Source organism: Hyla sarda, chromosome 8 (genome assembly GCF_029499605.1).
Source record: "Hyla sarda isolate aHylSar1 chromosome 8, aHylSar1.hap1, whole genome shotgun sequence".
Lineage (NCBI taxonomy): Eukaryota > Metazoa > Chordata > Amphibia > Anura > Hylidae > Hyla > Hyla sarda.
Window position 1 is genome coordinate 22,267,631 of NC_079196.1, and position 17,564 is coordinate 22,285,194.

The 17,564-nt window shown below is 46.8% G+C and overlaps 2 protein-coding genes across 2 annotated transcripts in view; one reads left to right on the forward strand and one right to left on the reverse strand.

The window, feature by feature from the left end:
- LOC130285268 (uncharacterized) overlaps positions 1-10,891 on the reverse strand; it is a 143,812-nt gene extending 132,921 nt beyond the window's left edge. Inside the window, exon 1 of the mRNA XM_056536620.1 lies at positions 9,502-10,891. Coding sequence (XP_056392595.1) covers positions 9,502-9,594 — 93 coding nt within the window. The 5' untranslated portion in view covers positions 9,595-10,891. The remainder of the gene's footprint in view (positions 1-9,501) is intronic.
- Positions 3,852-6,609, forward strand: LOC130285112 (E3 ubiquitin-protein ligase TRIM39-like). The gene is given in 2 exon segments (XM_056536326.1): positions 3,852-5,430; positions 5,433-6,609. Coding segments are annotated over 2 exon segments (1,584 nt in total). The 5' UTR covers positions 3,852-3,881; the 3' UTR covers positions 5,468-6,609.
- Positions 10,892-17,564: the final 6,673 nt, after the last annotated feature.

Sequence of the window (17,564 nt, forward strand, 5' to 3'; positions counted from 1 at the left end):
TGCAGAACCTCGCCCACCAACACCACATCCACTGCCAACAAACTCCCCAATCTATGTCGACTCGGGGCCACCAGCTCCGATATGCGAAATGCCCTGGAAAAAGCCAGGGCAAATGCTAACTGAAAAAGAACAACCTCATACCCCGACACACAAATCTCCCCCAACACAGTCCCCAACCAAATTAACAACGAAAAAGACACCGGCCTACGAGTATCCCTCGTAGCCGCGCCCCTCCGAAAACCCTTGGCCGCCTGCCTCACCAAGAACGACTTGGTCGGGGACCCGCAGGAGAAACCCTATCCTGGAACAACCTACCCACATAAAACAAAGTCAGGCCCACCCAGTCTCGCGGCTCCTCCAAACCGCTTACCTCCACTACCAATGACTCCCACTCAGACCAGTACCTACCATACCCCGCCCACGTAGCCTCACTCACTGACCGGCGTACCAACTCCATAGCCACAGTCAGACCTCCGTCCACAGCCCCTCTGCGCAAGGCAGCCCATCCATGTCCGCCGCCGGTGCCAGCTCTCGAAAACGGTTCCACTGAAACCGAGAAAGAGAGTCAGTGATGGAGTTATTTACCCCTGGGACATGCCTAGCAACAAAATGCGCGTTCAATTCCATCCCCCGCAGCACCAACCTACGCAGCAAACTCACCACAGGCGGCGACCCCGCCGACTGAGCATTGACCGCTTGCACCACCCCGAGGTTGTCACAGTGGAAGCAGGCCTTGCGATTCCTAAACAACTCCCCCCCAAATCACCACTGCCACAATTATAGGGAACAACTCCAACAATGCAAGATTTCGCCCCAACCCTCTACTCTTCCACTCATCCGGCCACGGCGCTGCGCACCACCGCCCTTGAAAGTAGGCCCCAAAACCTGAGCTACCCGACGCATCCGTATACAATTCAAGATCCCAGCTAGACACCGCCCCCTCCATCACGACAGACCTACCATTATACCGTGACAAAAAGGACCACCACACTTCCAAATCCGCTCTCACCTCCCCGGAGAGCTGCAAATAATGATGCGGCCTCTTGACACCTGCCGTAGCCGCGGCCAACCGTCTGCAGAACACGCGGCCCATCGGCATAATGCGGCAAGTGAAATTGAGGCACCCCAAAAGCGACTGCACGTCCCTGAGCTGCACCTTACGCACCCATAGCGTCGCCTTCACTGCCCCCCGCAACTCGTCCAATTTGTCAGACGGCAACCGGCATTCCATCGCCACCGTGTCGATCTCAATCCCTAGGAACTTCAACACTGTACACGGACCTTCGGTCTTGTCAGGAGCCAGAGGCACCCCAAACAGAGCCGCAACCCGCTCCATTGTCTGCAACAAAACCCCGCACAACGCCGACCCCGTCGGCCCCAAAAACAAAAAGTCATCAAGATAGTGCAGGACCGAGGACACCTGTGCCTCGCTCCGCGCCACCCATTCCAAGAAGGTGCTGAACCTCTCAAAGTACGAGCAGGATATCGAGCACCCCATAGGCAGGCACATATCAACGAAAAACAATCCTCCCAAACACAACCCAACAAAGGAAAACTGTCCGGATGAATTGGCAATAGGCGGAAGGCAGCCTCAATGTCAGTCTTAGCCATCAACGCGCCCACTCCGAACCGCCGCACCCACCGTAACGCCACGTCGGAAGAAGTATAGGAGACCGTGCACAAAGCTGGATCAATCCAAATTACGGCCCCCCCTGGCCCTGCCCTGGTGCACGGAATTCTGAACCCACAGGAGAACCCCTCATGGAGAAGCGCCTCAGCCTCACCGGCATCGCCCCTTTTCTGCTCAGTCTCCCCCGATCCTTTGCCCTTACCTCGCTTAAAGCATCGTCACAGACCATGGGCACCATCACAGCCAGAGCATTCGTGCTTAAATTTGCACTCGCTCCCGAACTTGCATTGGCCGTCGTTAAACTGCCATCAGCACCCTTTCCCCGTCCCCCCAGGCTTACTCCCCCCTGACCCGCTGGCCCCAACCCGAAAAGACTGCTGCCCGTCCCACTAGTCCTCGTCCCGCCATAAGCCTCATCCAAAGGCTAATATCTTTATGATCCCAGCGCAATGCTGGGCAGACGGCCTTCCTCTGCCAGAACTGCTTATCATATCTAAGCCACGCGTTACCCCCATGAACCCTATACGCTTCCCCCACCGAATCCAGGTAACAAAAAAGGTGCGAACAATTTTCCGGCACCTTTTCCCCAATGACACTCGCCAAAATGGCGAACACCTGCAGCCAGTTGGAGAACGTCCGCGGTATCAGCCGATACCGCCGACGTTCCTCCTCCTCCTTCTTGGATTCATCGGGTTTAACCCGATCCAGGTTAAACTTCTCTAGCGTAAGTAACAAAAAAATGTTTACATACTCCCCCTTCCATATACGTTCCCTTACTTCCGCCTTTAAGTGAGCACCTAAAGGCCCCTCGAAACACACATACACCTCACCCTTAGCCGAATCGGCCATCCGCACCCCGACCACTAACTTATCCGCAGCCGCCGCCGCTGGAGGAGCCACCGGCACTATCCCAGCCGCAACCACCCCCGCACTAGCTGGCACCACTACCGTACCACTACCACAAGACCCAGCAACGCTAGCGCCAATTACCTCCTGCGCAGGCGCCGCCCACACCTCAGCCGGGGACCCCCCAAACCCACCCCGACTACGCAGCAACCCACACATTTCACGCAACAAAGCATACAATCCCTCCCCACCCCCAACACTGTCTGGGGCCGGCTGCCCAGCGGCTGTAGCTCCAGATAAATCCTTGACCTCTACCAGCAGCCTCGCCATCCGATCTGACCTCCGCGGAGCCCTAGGGCCGACGGCCCCGGCTGCATCACTCGGACCGTCCCGAGCAGCACCATCACTGATGTATCCAGCAGACCCCCGGCGTCTGCCCCCAGCGACTCCAGGGGCAACCACCTCAGGGGCGGGGGGATCACCCCCGTCTTCCAACAGTTTACCGTCCTCTGGATCCGAAATGCTAAGGGCAGGGCTGACTGCAACCCTCCCCCGACCATAGGGAACATCTTCCTGTAGTCCCTCCGGACTTAAACGCGCTGGCGCCCTGGAGCGGCGCGTGCTTGCCCGCTGCGGGGTCGGGGCAGGGCTGTCTGCGCAACCCGAACCTCCTCCAGCCCCAAGCAGCTGCTCTTCCAACCAGCCCCTTCCCCGCAGCAAAATGCACCCTCTGCAGCAGCTCGTCAATTTCCTGGTCAGACATGGTGAGTGATGCTTCTCTCGCTGATTCCACTTTCCTAATGACTCCTCCCCTTCCTCCTTTTCTTCTTATACTCCCCCTTCCCCCCTTTAGGCAATGTAATCCCCCCCCCCCCTTACTTCCTGAACCTTCTGCCTGCACTTTCTACTGCCCCCTGTCATGTGCCCCCTCCCCTCCCATGCTGTCCTCACCGGGGGCTCTCTATTCCCTTATCTCTACTGGAAATGTTTTAACTCCAAAATATATTTATTCTATTTTTCATTAAGATAAAAATAACAGATGGGACCTACAACAGATGAATGTTTTTTTTAAGGTGATAATAATCTTACATTTCAGTGTTTCCCCTATTAAGCGCTAAAAATTCCTGACTGTTATTTTAAGAATATTATCTGAAAGTAAAAACCTGGCTCTTTAGGTGAGATCACAATGTAGGCCCTAAATATACAGATAGAATAGAAAGAAAGATAGAACATAAGACTAGATAGAATGATAGAATATATGACTATGAAAAGTGTCCATGAACAGGTTAATAGTGACTGTTGTTGAGCTGAACGGCCCTCCCCTGTGGTGACGAGTATAAATCCCGCCCTCTGTTTCCTTATTGGGAGCGAATTGTAGTTTCGTTTCTCTCTTCCTGTGTCAGCCATGGCTTCTGCTGCTCTGAGAGACGAAGTGGACTGTTCCATCTGTCTGGACACTTATACAGATCCTGTAATGCTGAGATGTGGACACAACTTCTGCCGGGTCTGTATTGATCAGTTCCTGGATACACAGGAGGGGTCTGGAGTTTATTCCTGTCCTGAATGCAGAGAAGAGTTTCAGGATCGGCCTGCACTGATGAGGAACATCGCTCTGAGGAACATAATAGAGAACTTCCTGCTTACTGAACAAAGAAGGACAGAAACCGGGATCTTCTGCACTTACTGTGTGCACTCCACTGTACCTGCTGTGAAGTCCTGTCTGCTGTGTGAGGCTTCTCTGTGTGACGATCACCTGAGAACTCACAACAAGTCACCAGAACACGTCTTATCTGAGCCCAGAACTTCTCTGGAGAACAAGAAATTTTCTGTCCATAAGGAGGTCCTGGAATATTACTGCACTGAGGACGCTGCTTGTAACTGTGTGTCCTGTCTGATCGGTGAACACAATGGACATAAGATGGGGTCACTAGATCAGGCCTCTAAAAACAAGAAGGAGAAACTGAGGAATATTCTCCAAAAAATGACCATAAAGAGAAAGGAGACTGAGGAGAGAGTCCAGAGTCTGGAGGAGCGCAGGAGAAAAGCTCAAGAAAAAGCAGCTGTAGAAGTGGAGAGAGTCACTGCCCTGGTTACAGACATGAGGAGACGGCTGGACGACCTGGAGAAGAGGGTCCTGAGTGAGATCTCCAGGCAGGAAAAGGAAGAGTCGCTATCACTGTCTGCTCTGATCCATCAGCTGGAAATAAAGAAGGACGAGCTGTCCAGGAAGATGAGACACATTGAGGAGCTGTGTAACATGGCGGATCCAATGACTGTCATACAGGAACCAGACACAGGTGACTTGTGTGATCCTGAGGAGGACGGAGGTGATGAGGACACAGGGGGACATGATAAGACACATGATGGGGATGATCTGGATGTGACTGTGATCTCAGACACATTCCACACATTATGTGACATAATATCAGGTATAAGGATCTATGGGGAGGGTCCTGCAGACATAGTACTGGATATAAACACAGCTCAAAATAATCTCCTTATATCAGACGACCTGAAAACTGCAACCAAGACAGAAGAGAAGCAGAATCGTCCAGAAAGGGTGAAGAGATTCCAGTGTCCTCAGGTGATGAGCAGAAGGAGATTCTCCTCAGGACGACATCACTGGGATGTGGAGATCAGTAGATCAGTATTTTGGAGTGTGGGGATGAGTTATCCCAGTATAGACAGGAGGGGAGATCAGTCACTTATTGGATATAATAACATGTCCTGGGGTTTGTGGAGGTATTATGAGTATTCAGTGATACATGACAGTAAACAGATCCTGCTACCTGACGATATCTCCAGTAATCGATTCAGGATCTGTGTGGATTATGAGGCCGGGCGGCTGTCCTTTTATGAGTTGTGTGACCCCATCAGACACTTACACACCTTCACCACTACCTTCACCGAGCCCCTTCATGCTGCATTATATGTATTTGGTGGTTCTATAAAGATATTAGGGGAGGTGGAAACTGGAAGAAACCATCATAACCTAAGAAACTGCTGAGAGAAACTGAGATTCTGATTGGTGGATTATTTAGCCAATGGGATGAATGAGAAGGCGGGGCTACAGGTGATGATTCCTACATGGCAGCCGTCCCTATGACTAGATGGTCTCTTTGATTTACACATTTCTACATATTTGGGCATTCGGGTGTTTAGAGGATTATTTATGCCTTAATAATATTAACCCCTTAATGACAGAGGACGTAAATGTACGTCCTGGTGAGGTGGTACTTAAAGCACCAGGACGTACATTTACGTCCTAAGCATAACCGTGAGCATAGGAGCGATGCCCGGATCATGCACAGCAGGTCCCGGCTGCTGATCGCAGCCAGGGACCTGCCTGTAATGGCGGACATCCGCGATGTCCGCCATTAACCCCTCAGATGCCGTGATAATTACAGATCACGGCATCTGCAGCATCGTGGTCACTAAAATGCGCTGCCGCGGCGATCCGAACTTCCAGCACGGCAGACGGAGGTCCCCTCACCTGGCTCCGCTGCCTTCCTGGCATCTTCTGCTCTGATCTGCCTTCCTGCAGACCAGAGCAGAAGATGACCGATAGTGCTGATCAGTGCTGTGTCCTATACATAGCACTGAACAGTATTAGCAATCGAGTGATTGCTATAAATTGTCCCCTATGGGGACTATTGAAGTGTAAAAATAAAAGTGAAAAAATAAAGTAACAAAAATGTGAAAACCCCCCTCCCCCAATAAAAACGTAAATTGTCCCATTTTCCCTATGTCACCCCCAAAAAGTGTTAAAAAAATATTTTATATACATATTTGGTACTGCCACGTGCGTAAATATCTGAACTATTAAAATAAAATTTTAATGATACTGTACTGTGAACGGCATGAACGTAAAAATAAATAAAAGTCCAAAATAGATGGTTTTTTTTTATAACATTTTATTCCCCCAGGATACAAGAAAAAAACGGTGCGCACCTCGTGCAGGTAACCAAGATAACTTTGTGTGTAGATGGTTAGAGAAATGGGCCAGCAGGGTGGTCCCTTACCTTACGGTGTTATGCTCAGAGCATAACACCTGTAGTCACTTAGAGATTGGAGAGGGGTCGCGGCATCCAGGTTCCTCTGGGCTCTGGGTAACAGGGTCCAGTACATCAATAGAAAGGTGGAGCGGATAATCCGATCACAAAAAAAAGGGGGAACTTCTGAAGGAGCGCAGACCTCCAAGGGGCGTGGCTTATGTCCTGCAGACGTGCGATCTCAGCCTCTGCCCTCGCTCCTCCCCGCTCTAGATTCGGAAAACTTCGGAGAGCCTTCGAAGTTTTCCGAATCTAGAGCGGGGAGGAGCGAGGGCAGAGGCTGAGATCGCACGTCTGCAGGACATAAGCCACGCCCCTTGGAGGTCTGCGCTCCTTCAGAAGTTCCCCCTTTTTTTTGTGATCGGATTATCCGCTCCACCTTTCTATTTTATTCCCCCAAAAATTTATAAAAAAATGAATTAAAAGGTCTAAATAAGTAAATATGGTATCAATAAAAAGAACAGATCACAGCGCAAAAAATGAGCCCTCATACCGCCGCTTATACGGAAAAATGAAAAAGTTATAGGTCTTCAAAATAGGGGGATTTTAAACGTACTAATTTGGCAAAAAAGTTTGCGATTTTTTTTAAGCGCAACAGTAATAGAAAAGTATGTTATCATGGGTATCATTTTAATCGTATTGACCCAAAGAATAAAGAACACATGTCATTTTTACCGTAAATTGTACGGCGTGAAAACAAAACCTTCCAAAATTGCAGTTTTCTTTTTAATTTCACCACACAAATAGTATTTTTTTGGTTGCGCCATACATTTTATGGTAAAGTGAGTGATGACATTACAACGGACAACTGGTCGCGCAAAAAACAAGCCCTTATACTAGTCTGTGGATGAAAATATAAAGGAGTTATGATTTTTTGAAGGCAAGGAGGAAAATCCAAAAACGTAAAAATTAAATTGTCCGCGTCCTTAAGACCCAAATGGGCTTTAACGACAATGGACGTAAATGTACGTCATGGTGACGTGGTACTTAACGCACCATGACGTACATTTACTCGCCGACATGATCGCGAGCACCGGAGCTATCAGCAGCCAGGGACCCGCCGGTAATGGCGCACATCCGCGATTGCGCGGATGTCCGCTATTTACCCTCCGATGCCGTGATCAATACAGATCACGGCATCTGCAGCAATGCGGTACTTTGAACGGATGATCGAATCGCCCGCGGCGCTGCCGCGGGGATCCGATCATCCAGCATGGCGGCCGGAGGTCCCCTCACCTTGCTCCGGCCGTCTCCCGGGGTCTTCTGCTCTGGTCTGCAGACCAGAGCAGACCAGAGCAGAAGATCACCGATAATACTGAGCAGTGCTGTGTCCTATACACAGCACTGCACAGTATTAGCAATCAACTGATTGCAATGAATCGTCCCCTATGGGGACATAAAAAGTGTAAAAAAAAAAAAAAGTAAAAAAATTTTAAATAAAAAAATTTGAAAAATCCCCTCCCCCAATAAAAAAGTAAAACTTTTTCCCATTTTACCCCCCAAAAAGCGTAAAAAAAAAAATTAATACACATATTTGGTATGGCCGCGTACGTAAAAGTCTGAACTATTAAAATATATTGTTAATCATCCCGTACGGTGAACGGCGTAAACTTAAAAAAAAAAGTCCAAAATCGCTGCTTTTTTTGTCACATTTTATTCTAAAAAAAATTTATAAAAAATGTATAAAAGGTAAAACCTAAGCAAAAATGAAACTGATAAAAACTACAGATCATGGTGCAAAAAATGAGCCCTCATATCGCCCCATATACGGAAAAATTAGAAAGTTATAGGTAGTCAAATTAGGGCAATTTCAAACATACAGATTTTGTTAAAATGGTTTGAGATTTTTTTTAAGCAGTACAATTATAGAAAAGCATATAACATGGGTATCATTTTAATTGTATTGACCCACAGAATAAAGAAAACATGTTATTTTTACCGGAAAGTGTACAGCGTGAAAACAAAACCTTCCAAAATTTGCTAAATTGCGTTTTTCTTTTAAATTTTCCCACACAAATAATATTTGTTTGGTTGCGCCGTACATTTTATGGTAAAATAAGTGATGTAATTACAAAGTACAATTGGTGACGCAAAAAACAAGCCCTCATATGGGTCTGTGGATGGAAATATAAGAGAGTTATGATTTTTAGAAGGCGAGGAGGAAAAAACGAAAATGCAAAAATAAAATTGGTCTGGTCCTTAAGGCCAAAATGGGCCTGGTCCTTAAGGGCAGTGGCGTCTCCAGCATTCAAATTTAGGGGGGGCACATGGGGGGCCAGTGACAAAAGTGGGGGGGGGCAATTTTAAAACGTGTGTATATATATATATATATATATATATATATACACACACACACATATATATATATATATATATAAACACACAATGATTTTTTTTCCGTTTTTGCCATAGATTTTTGGGTAAATGACTGATGTCATTATAAAGTAGAATTGGTGGCGCAAAAAATAAGCCATCATGTGGACTTTTAGGTGCAAAATTGAAAGGGTTATGATTTTTAAAAGGTGAGGAGGAAAAAACAAAAGTACAAAAACGTAAAAACGCTCGGACCTTAAGGCGTTAAAACTTTTGGACACTACCATCAACTTTGATAGCGGCATCTAAAGTGTTAATGTTGGACATCAGCCTGATTGGTGATGTCTGGCATTAGCCGAGGGTTCTAGCTAATGATTTATACAACACAGTGGGAGCAGGCACTGTGCGTACACATACGCCTTGTGTCCTTAGGTCTCATTTACACGGATGGATCCCCAGCATATTTTACGCTGCGGATCCCCCGACAATTTTTGCCGCGATTTTTCCCAAAAATTGTTGTGATAATGTGTCCTGTTGGTGACCTGTGGACACTGGAGGAGGGAAAAGTGACCCCTCTGGACGGCTACCATACACATTACTCAGCCCCAGGTTATACTGCTGATCAGGGGGAGAGAGGGAGGACACAGGGACATCACTTACCTCACATGAAGCGGCTGCTCTGCTGTGTGACCTGTCAGCTCTCGGCCCGTCCTCTCCTGTGCTGGGGGCAGAGCCATCAATGTATCGGGACATCCCTATTTATTTTAAATTGGGGGGGCCCAAGGGGGGGCACGGCCTGATCTAGGGGGGGCCATAGCCCCCTCTGCCCCCCCCCTAGCGACGCCACTGCTTAAGGGGTTATGGGGTTAAAGGGGATTTCACAGGGTAATATTGTCTAAGACCAAAGAGTAGAAATCCATATCCACCATACTCATAGGGGGAGATTTATCAAAACCTGTTCAGAGGGAAAGTTGCTGAGTTGCCCATAGCAACCAATCAGATCGTTACTTTCATTTTTGAAAAGCCTATGAAAAATGAAAGAAGCGATCTGATTGGTTGCTATGGGCAACTCAGTAACTTTTCCTCTGGACAGGATTTGATAAATCTCCCCCATAGTGCCCTGAAGCTTCTACAGTAACCAGCGCTGTACACACAGTACTTGCAGAATGTTTCATCTATTCTGTATATATCACCATAATAGGTTTCCCAAAGTCCCCCATATACTATTGTGTTATAGATATAGGACCAGCTTAGGCTGGCTTCACATTACCGTTTTTCATTTCCGTTCCTCAGATTTGTTGAGGAGTCCGGGAAATCTAAATGAAACTGAAAGGAATGGATCCCAATAATTTCAATGGACTATTTTCAATCTCTGCTAGCATTAGTTACACACAAGAGGTCGTCCGGTATCAAAAAGCTTATCCCCTCTTTACAGGATAGGGAACAAGGGTCAGATTGTGGGGAGTCCGACCGCTGGGACCTCCTGCGATCTTCCGCCCGTTTCCCAGGCTCTTTGCATGAAAGCAGTGTGTCGACCATGGGACGTTTTTGTTTATTTAATAAACTAATTTTATTGGATTAAGAGGATTCTCCTCACTTTTATTTTTTCCTCTAGAGATAGCGCCTAGTGGGGATAGCTTTTTCTACCTCCTCTCTCTGACCATGCGATGAAGCTCTGGCCTCCATGCCCCTCCATGCTTCTCTATGGGAAAGCCAGAGATACCCAATTGCTGTATCTCCAGCTCTCCCATAGAGATACATGGAGGAGGCGTATTGGCTACAGCTTTGTGCCGTGGTCGACATGCCTCAATTCATGAGGAGAGTGGGGCACCGTACGGAAGATCATGGAGGGTCCCAGTGGTCGGACCCCACCGCGTTCCGACACATCCTCAATCCTGCGGACAGGGGATACGTTTTTCGATACTATATAGCTCCTTTTAATTTTTTGGTATTTTGAAGGAAAAAAAATACCGGGCATGCATCATTTTATTTTCCATTTATTTTCCACAGACATTTTAATTAGAGATGAGCGAACTTACAGTAAATTCGATTCGTCACGAGCTTCTCGGCTCGGCAGTTGATGACTTATCCTGCGTAAATTAGTTCAGCCTTCAGGTACTCTGGTGGGCTGGAAAAGGTGGATACATTCCTAGGAAAGAGTCTCCTAGGACTGTATCCACCTTTTCCAGCCCACCGGAGCGCCTGAAAGCTTAATTTATGCAGGAAAAGTCATCCACTGCCGAGCCGAGAAGTTTGTGACGAATCGAATTTACTGTAAGTTCGCTCATCTCTAATTTTAATATCTGTAAAAAATGTGACATTGAAGTCTATGGTGAAGGAAATAATTTGGTCTGTGTTCGTTACTTGTGAAATCCGTTACAATCCGTTATTGCAACTGAGCATGCTCAGAAAAAAACACAAAGGAAGTGAGACCAGGTGACGTGACCTTAAAGGGGTACTCTGCTGCTCATCGTTTGGGAAAAACTGTTCCGAACGCTGGAGCTTGCGCCGGGAGCTCGTGACGTCATAGCCCCGCCCCCTCATGATGTCATGCCCCGCCCTCTCAATGCAAGTCTATGGGAGGGCGTGTGACCACAAGCTCCCGGCGACGGCTCCAGCTTTCGGAACAGTTTGTTCCAAACGTTGAGCAGCGGAGTACCCCTATAAATGTAAATTATTAAAAAAAAAAAAAGGGTTAAAAAACGGACAATAACGTATAGAAATGGATGTATAAACGGATTTAAATGGATGTTAATGGTCTTTAATTTTAATTGATATTTCCAAGAGATTTTCTATAGAGGGGCCGAAGGAATCTGTTAATATCTGCTTAGAATTAGGTTCATTAGATCAGTGGTCTTAAACTGTGGCCCTCCAGATGTTGCAAAACTTCAACTCCCAGCATGCCCGGACAGCCGTTGGCTGTCCGGGCATGCTGTGAGTTGAAGTTTTGCAACATCTGGAGGGCCACAGTTCGAGAACACTGCATTAGATGACACTAACGAATCTAACATGGACGGATGTTCTTAATGCTAATTGCAAATACACAATTATGCTATTAGCGGAGGACATGAGTGTGCACAGGATTGTCTCACAGGTATCCAAGCTAGATCCATATATATCAGGTAAACATCGGTATCACAAGATGGGGGGTAAATATCATGTGTTACAATATTAATTGAATGTAATAACAGATACTACTGACATTCACAGCTGATCGAGCACACGCTATCTATTCCAATACTCTGCATGTGTATGTAAAGATCTATATAGGTAATTACATGTATGTATATACAAAAGCAATAAATCTATACCTATATAATCAACCTTGTGAGTCCTCCTGTTATTGCCTGAACAAGAATTATGAAGAGATTTTGGTGAGTATTTTATTTGGTGAGTATTTTTACTGGTGGTAATCTATTGACAGGCCTGGATTAGGCAGTGTTCACACCTCTGTCAGAGACTCCACTCTATTTGACAGGAAGAATTACACAGCACAAAGGGTTATTCATCTCACCAAACTGAAGGACACTGCACCAATCCCAAAGGACCTCACGCATAAATTGGGTCCTTTGGGTGCTACTGATGTTCATCATATGATGCATCTGGCCAGGGTCGGCACCACCTATAGGCTAAGGAGGCAGCAGCCTATAGCACACTCTTGATGGGGGGCGCACTGCCCGCCACAACAAAGTTCCTGCAGTGTGTCACACCAGCGCTTCTGCGCGGAGCACTGAGACATCATTGTGCTCCAATATATTTGAGTTGTGGTGAACCAGGAGAGTTGTGGTGTCTGGGGTTTGAATACCTTCTGGCCAGTAAAAAGCATCCTGAACACGTAAAAACACAAGAACATATTAGTGACTGATATTAGTGCATAACAGTGGTATGGACTGAGATATAACATTGTTACAGTCCCTAAGATTTAATTTTGTATTTGTTTGTGAAATATTTTTCTTGAGTTATGTGTACTGGAGTTTATGAAGGTACACTAATGAAGTTTGTGTACTATGTGTACACTGTACCACCTGCAACCGTAAGAAGCATCGCGATGACGTGAAACTAGTTGTTGCTTCGTGGTGTGCCCCCGCTTCTGACCGTGGCTACGGTCTTTGTCCTCCCCGCTTGAAGACTTTCTGTTCCCTGTTACCTGTACGCTGTCATTTGGAATTAAATCCTGTTCCTGTTTTCAAAGTCATCTTTGGGGTGAGTGCCACTTATTTCCACTACTTCCATATCTGTAATGCCATCTAACTTCTGCACAGTTTCCAATGCATTTTGCAATGCTACAGCATAGGCCCAAAGGGTCTCACCTGGTTTCTGACGTCTCTCGTATAGGCGTAGACGTACCTCAGATGGGGAGTGAGACCCGAACACTTGGTAGAGTCCCTCAAAAATCTGCTCCACTGTGGCCTTGTCGGCAGCTGGCCAGGTGCGGACCTCTTCCAATGCAGATCCCTGTAGCTGTCCCGTGAGTAACTGCACCCGCTGGTTAGGGGGAAAAGAATAGAAAACAAAGAGACTCTGTATCTTCTCCTTGAAGTCTTGCAGGGTGAAAGGATCCCCATTATAGGTAGGGAACACTGGATTCCCTAAGAAGACTGGTGCGGCTACAGGAGATCCCCAGTTGAAACGCTATGCTGGAGGTGAAGAGGGTAACATCCTCCTTGCAGGCTGTAGTGACCCCTCCGGCAGGTTGCAGGAGCACCACCATCCTGCTGGTCAGGTGGTGCTGGTGGTGCTGTAGGTGCTGACATCTTGGAAAATTGATTGGGTAGTGCGCTGGCCCTTTAAGAAAATTTGAGTGCGCTGATTTGAAGATTGAGTGCGCTGTCATGAAGATTGAGTGCGTCGTCGCTGCTGGGCAATTTGGGGTACGCTGGCCCTTTAAGATGGACTGCGGCGTGTGGCAGCAGCTTGTGTAGTCTGCTGCAGGAGTCTGCAGTCTCAGCTATGCTGCCCGGATTCCTCTTCTGGCCTTTGCAGAGTCTTTGCAGCGGAGGTGCACTATGTGGATGTGGGCGCAGCTGCCGGAGCTTTTGAATATTCGCTGCGCCAAAAAGGACTTCCGGTTTGGTCTGGGCAAGAAATCCTTCCCCTCGGCAACATAGGAGGGACTTTTCGTTCCTTCCGGCCGGCACTTGGAGGCGTGACCGCGGAGGACCAACCGGGAGTTGTCGCAGCTTTTCGCGAGCGCGGGAAGGCCCGGCGCTGACTTTAACCCCTTCAGGAATACAGCACATGCACAGAATTCTTCACCTCCCCCTTACTTTTTCTTGCGCCCCGGTTAAGTACAATCTCAACAGTAAAGTCCCGTACACTTCTGGGCGCAATTTTTATCGCTACGTGCGATAACTCCGGACAGTTCATAAAACACAGTTCTGTATAGGGGGAGGACTATGGCTCTTGCAAGTACAGTATACACCCGTTTTTCATTGCGGGCGGTCAGGGTAGCAAAGTTTTTAAAGGCACACACCCGTATCCTGTTTGTAAAATGCCAAAAGAGTTGAGGTGAACCAGGAGAGTTGTGGTGTCTGGGGTGTTGCGGTAATCTTACAGGGTCTGGTGGTATTAACCCTTGAATGTCATGACGCCAGGGTGAGGTTTGCTTAGTGTTAATGTTCCTGCCGCCAACCGTCCCAGAAACGCCAGGGAATAAACGGATTGTCCACAGCAGATTTTATGAATTTATGAATTAACTGAAGAACTTTACTTGCAGATTTTATGCAACAGTCTTTGTACAGAAACAGTCTCTTTAGAGGTAACCGGGATACAGGCTCATCACAGGCTTTGCTGGGACTTGAAATAATGAGCTTTTTATGCGGGCCACTGTGCTACTATTTATAATATTTTAGCTGGTAGTAGTCACACAGCATTTTGTTGATTGAGCTTTTGGTAACTCACGGTTTTGTGGCTGCAGGTTCTTAGGCTTTGGCCTAGATGAACTGATATTGATGCTGAGATATTGTGCTTGCTTAATAGTCCAGAACTAAGAGAGCGAATTGATGAACTACAGCCCAGCACCTTATATAATAAGGAGGCTGGACTAAGCTCATTGGTCAGCAAACCAGTAAGTCCTGACCCAGTGAACTCTGGGTACATCACATGACCCAGTAAGGTCCTTAAACAATAGTACAACCATAATTACAGTCACGTGACCTGCTAAGGTCGTATTCAGCTATATTTCCTATACATTTATATTACCTATATATTAAATATTTACATAATTTATATGAGGCGACCAGGGGTAAGCCCTGCAGGAGAGCCCTATGGGAATGAAGGGACTCTGGCTGAGGGGACTTTAGACTGGGACAGGACCAGGTCCTGTACCGGGACACCGCACATTAAAATCAAAATGGCTGCTGATGTTGTCACATAACGTTGTGAAGTTGTTGCCCTAAAATAACACTGGCGGTGCTGCGCTCCTCTCTCTGTCTGTCAGAAGCACAGCACTGTCATATTACCCCTCCTTCTCCCCAGCCAGATTTCTAAATGCTGGTAATATAGGACCTGTGATGATGTCACCATCATGTGACTAGTCATATGTTGGGGGCGGAGCTGGGCCGTGCAGGATAGTAGAAATGATGGCTGAAAGACCTGTGTGATGCTGTGGAGGAGGAGGGGCTGAGCTGGAGTGGAGGTCACATGTCACCCCAGTATTAAAGTAATTACAAAAGGAGGGGGTTTGTTACAGTGTGTCACCCTAGTAGGAAGAAGATTACATGAGGAGGTTTGTTACAGTGTGTTACCCCAGTAGGAAGAAGATTACATGAAGAGGTTTGTTACACTGTGTCACCCCTGTAGTAAAGTAATTACAAAAGGAGGTGGTTTGTTACAGTGTGTCACCCCAGTAGGAAGAAAATGACATGAAAAGGTTTGTTACAGTGTGTCACCCCAGTAGTAAGGTGATTACATGAGGAGGAGGTTTGTTACAGTGTGTCACCCCAGTAGTAAGGTGATTACATTAGGAGAAGGCTTCTTACAGTGTGTCACCCCAGTAGTAAGGTGAGGCATGTCAAAGGGTGGAGCCAATTGGCGGAGTCAAGGGGGCGATAAAATTAACTATTGCCTAGGGCGGCAAAAATCCTTGCACCAGTCCTGCATCTGGCAGAGCGTTGTGCCTTCCATTATTGACAGAAGCCAAAATTGCAGTGTAAAAAGAGGCTAGGTTCATACTGAGGACTCATCGCACGGCCATTCTGATGGTGGCCGGCACTGAATGAATCATACGGTGCTAGGACCACGTAGATATTACCGATCCCCATAGACCGCAATGTATTCCACCAAAAGAATGATCTCATAGATAATTAATTCAGCGGCAGAATACATTGCGGTCTATGGTAAGGTTGAGTCTGCGGTGTACGCTCCGCTACTGAAACTCCGTATTGCACGCTCTGCAGTGGAATCCCATCGACCGCTACATTTCTGATTAAATCTCTAAGCGGAATCATGCTCAGAAATTCTGTTGTCTGAACCCAGCCTTAGAGGTTCAAATTATGAATTGCATGAATTGTCACCAAACACAATCCTCAGCACCAAAATGGCTTCGGGAAACCATAGGGGTCATATAATACCCACATCACAAGCCCCAGAAATAGAAGAAAAATCCTAAAGACTATTGACAGTTAGTTCCAAAGAGACCTGGTTACCTGGTCACACAGGGGACATGTCCCAAACAAAAGCTATTGCCACCTCATCTGACGGGAGAAATGAGCGGCTATGGGGTCCGACTAGAGACATGGCTGAGCAACATATAACAACTTTTATGTGTCACAGTATACTCAGACCCATAACTTCTTTAGATGGAGCTGTATAAGGGATTTATTAGACCCCAGCTGCCATGACAGTCAATCAGCACCCCACAATTGCATCACAGGAGCCAGCTGAGTGACACAGGGCCACATAACACAGTCAGCCTTGTTGTGTGTGTGGAGCAGGATCAGCTTCTGAGCCGGCTCCACACCCCTGCCCAATATTCTGATTTATAAATACCCATCTAAGGTTGTGGTACCCAAAGGCTCGATATGGAGGCTTGACATGTTAACCCTTTCCAAACTGTCAATAGTTTTGAGAAAACCGCATCAAGCACAGTTACAGGGAATTGGAACAACAGAAAAGCAATGAGCAGATACAGATACAAGCTGCTACCCTGATTCTTCCAGTCACTTACTGACCATTTCAAGTACCTGATCATGTCTGCTGCGACTTGTAGTGCAGTCCAATGGTCTGATGTCTGCAGAGCAATAAGAAACACCCTCACAACTTCAAGCTTATCTGTGGAGTAAATTGTAATCTGAGCGAGTCTCGTGTTGACTGTATTCTTCATCCGTATGACATAATCCGCAGCACTGCGCTAACTTGTCTTATAGCAGCTTCCGCTAAACACAATTTATATCATTTATAATGTTTGGTGTACGACATAAAAAAGAAATACAGTAAAATAGTTTTCTTTCAGCATTTTCACTAAAATAATCCTCTTATATATCGCTCCCGCATCACATGCCCATCACTGTGACCATGATATGATGATCAATTTCCTCTGACCCTTGACCTTGGTGACTCTATTCCCTCATCTCTACTGGAAATGTTTTAACTCCAAAAGATATTTATTCTATTTTTCAATAAGATAAATATAACAGATGGGACGCACAAGTGATGAATGTTTTTTTTAAAGGTGATAATGATCTTACATTTCAGTGTTTCCTATATTTAATGCTAAAAATACC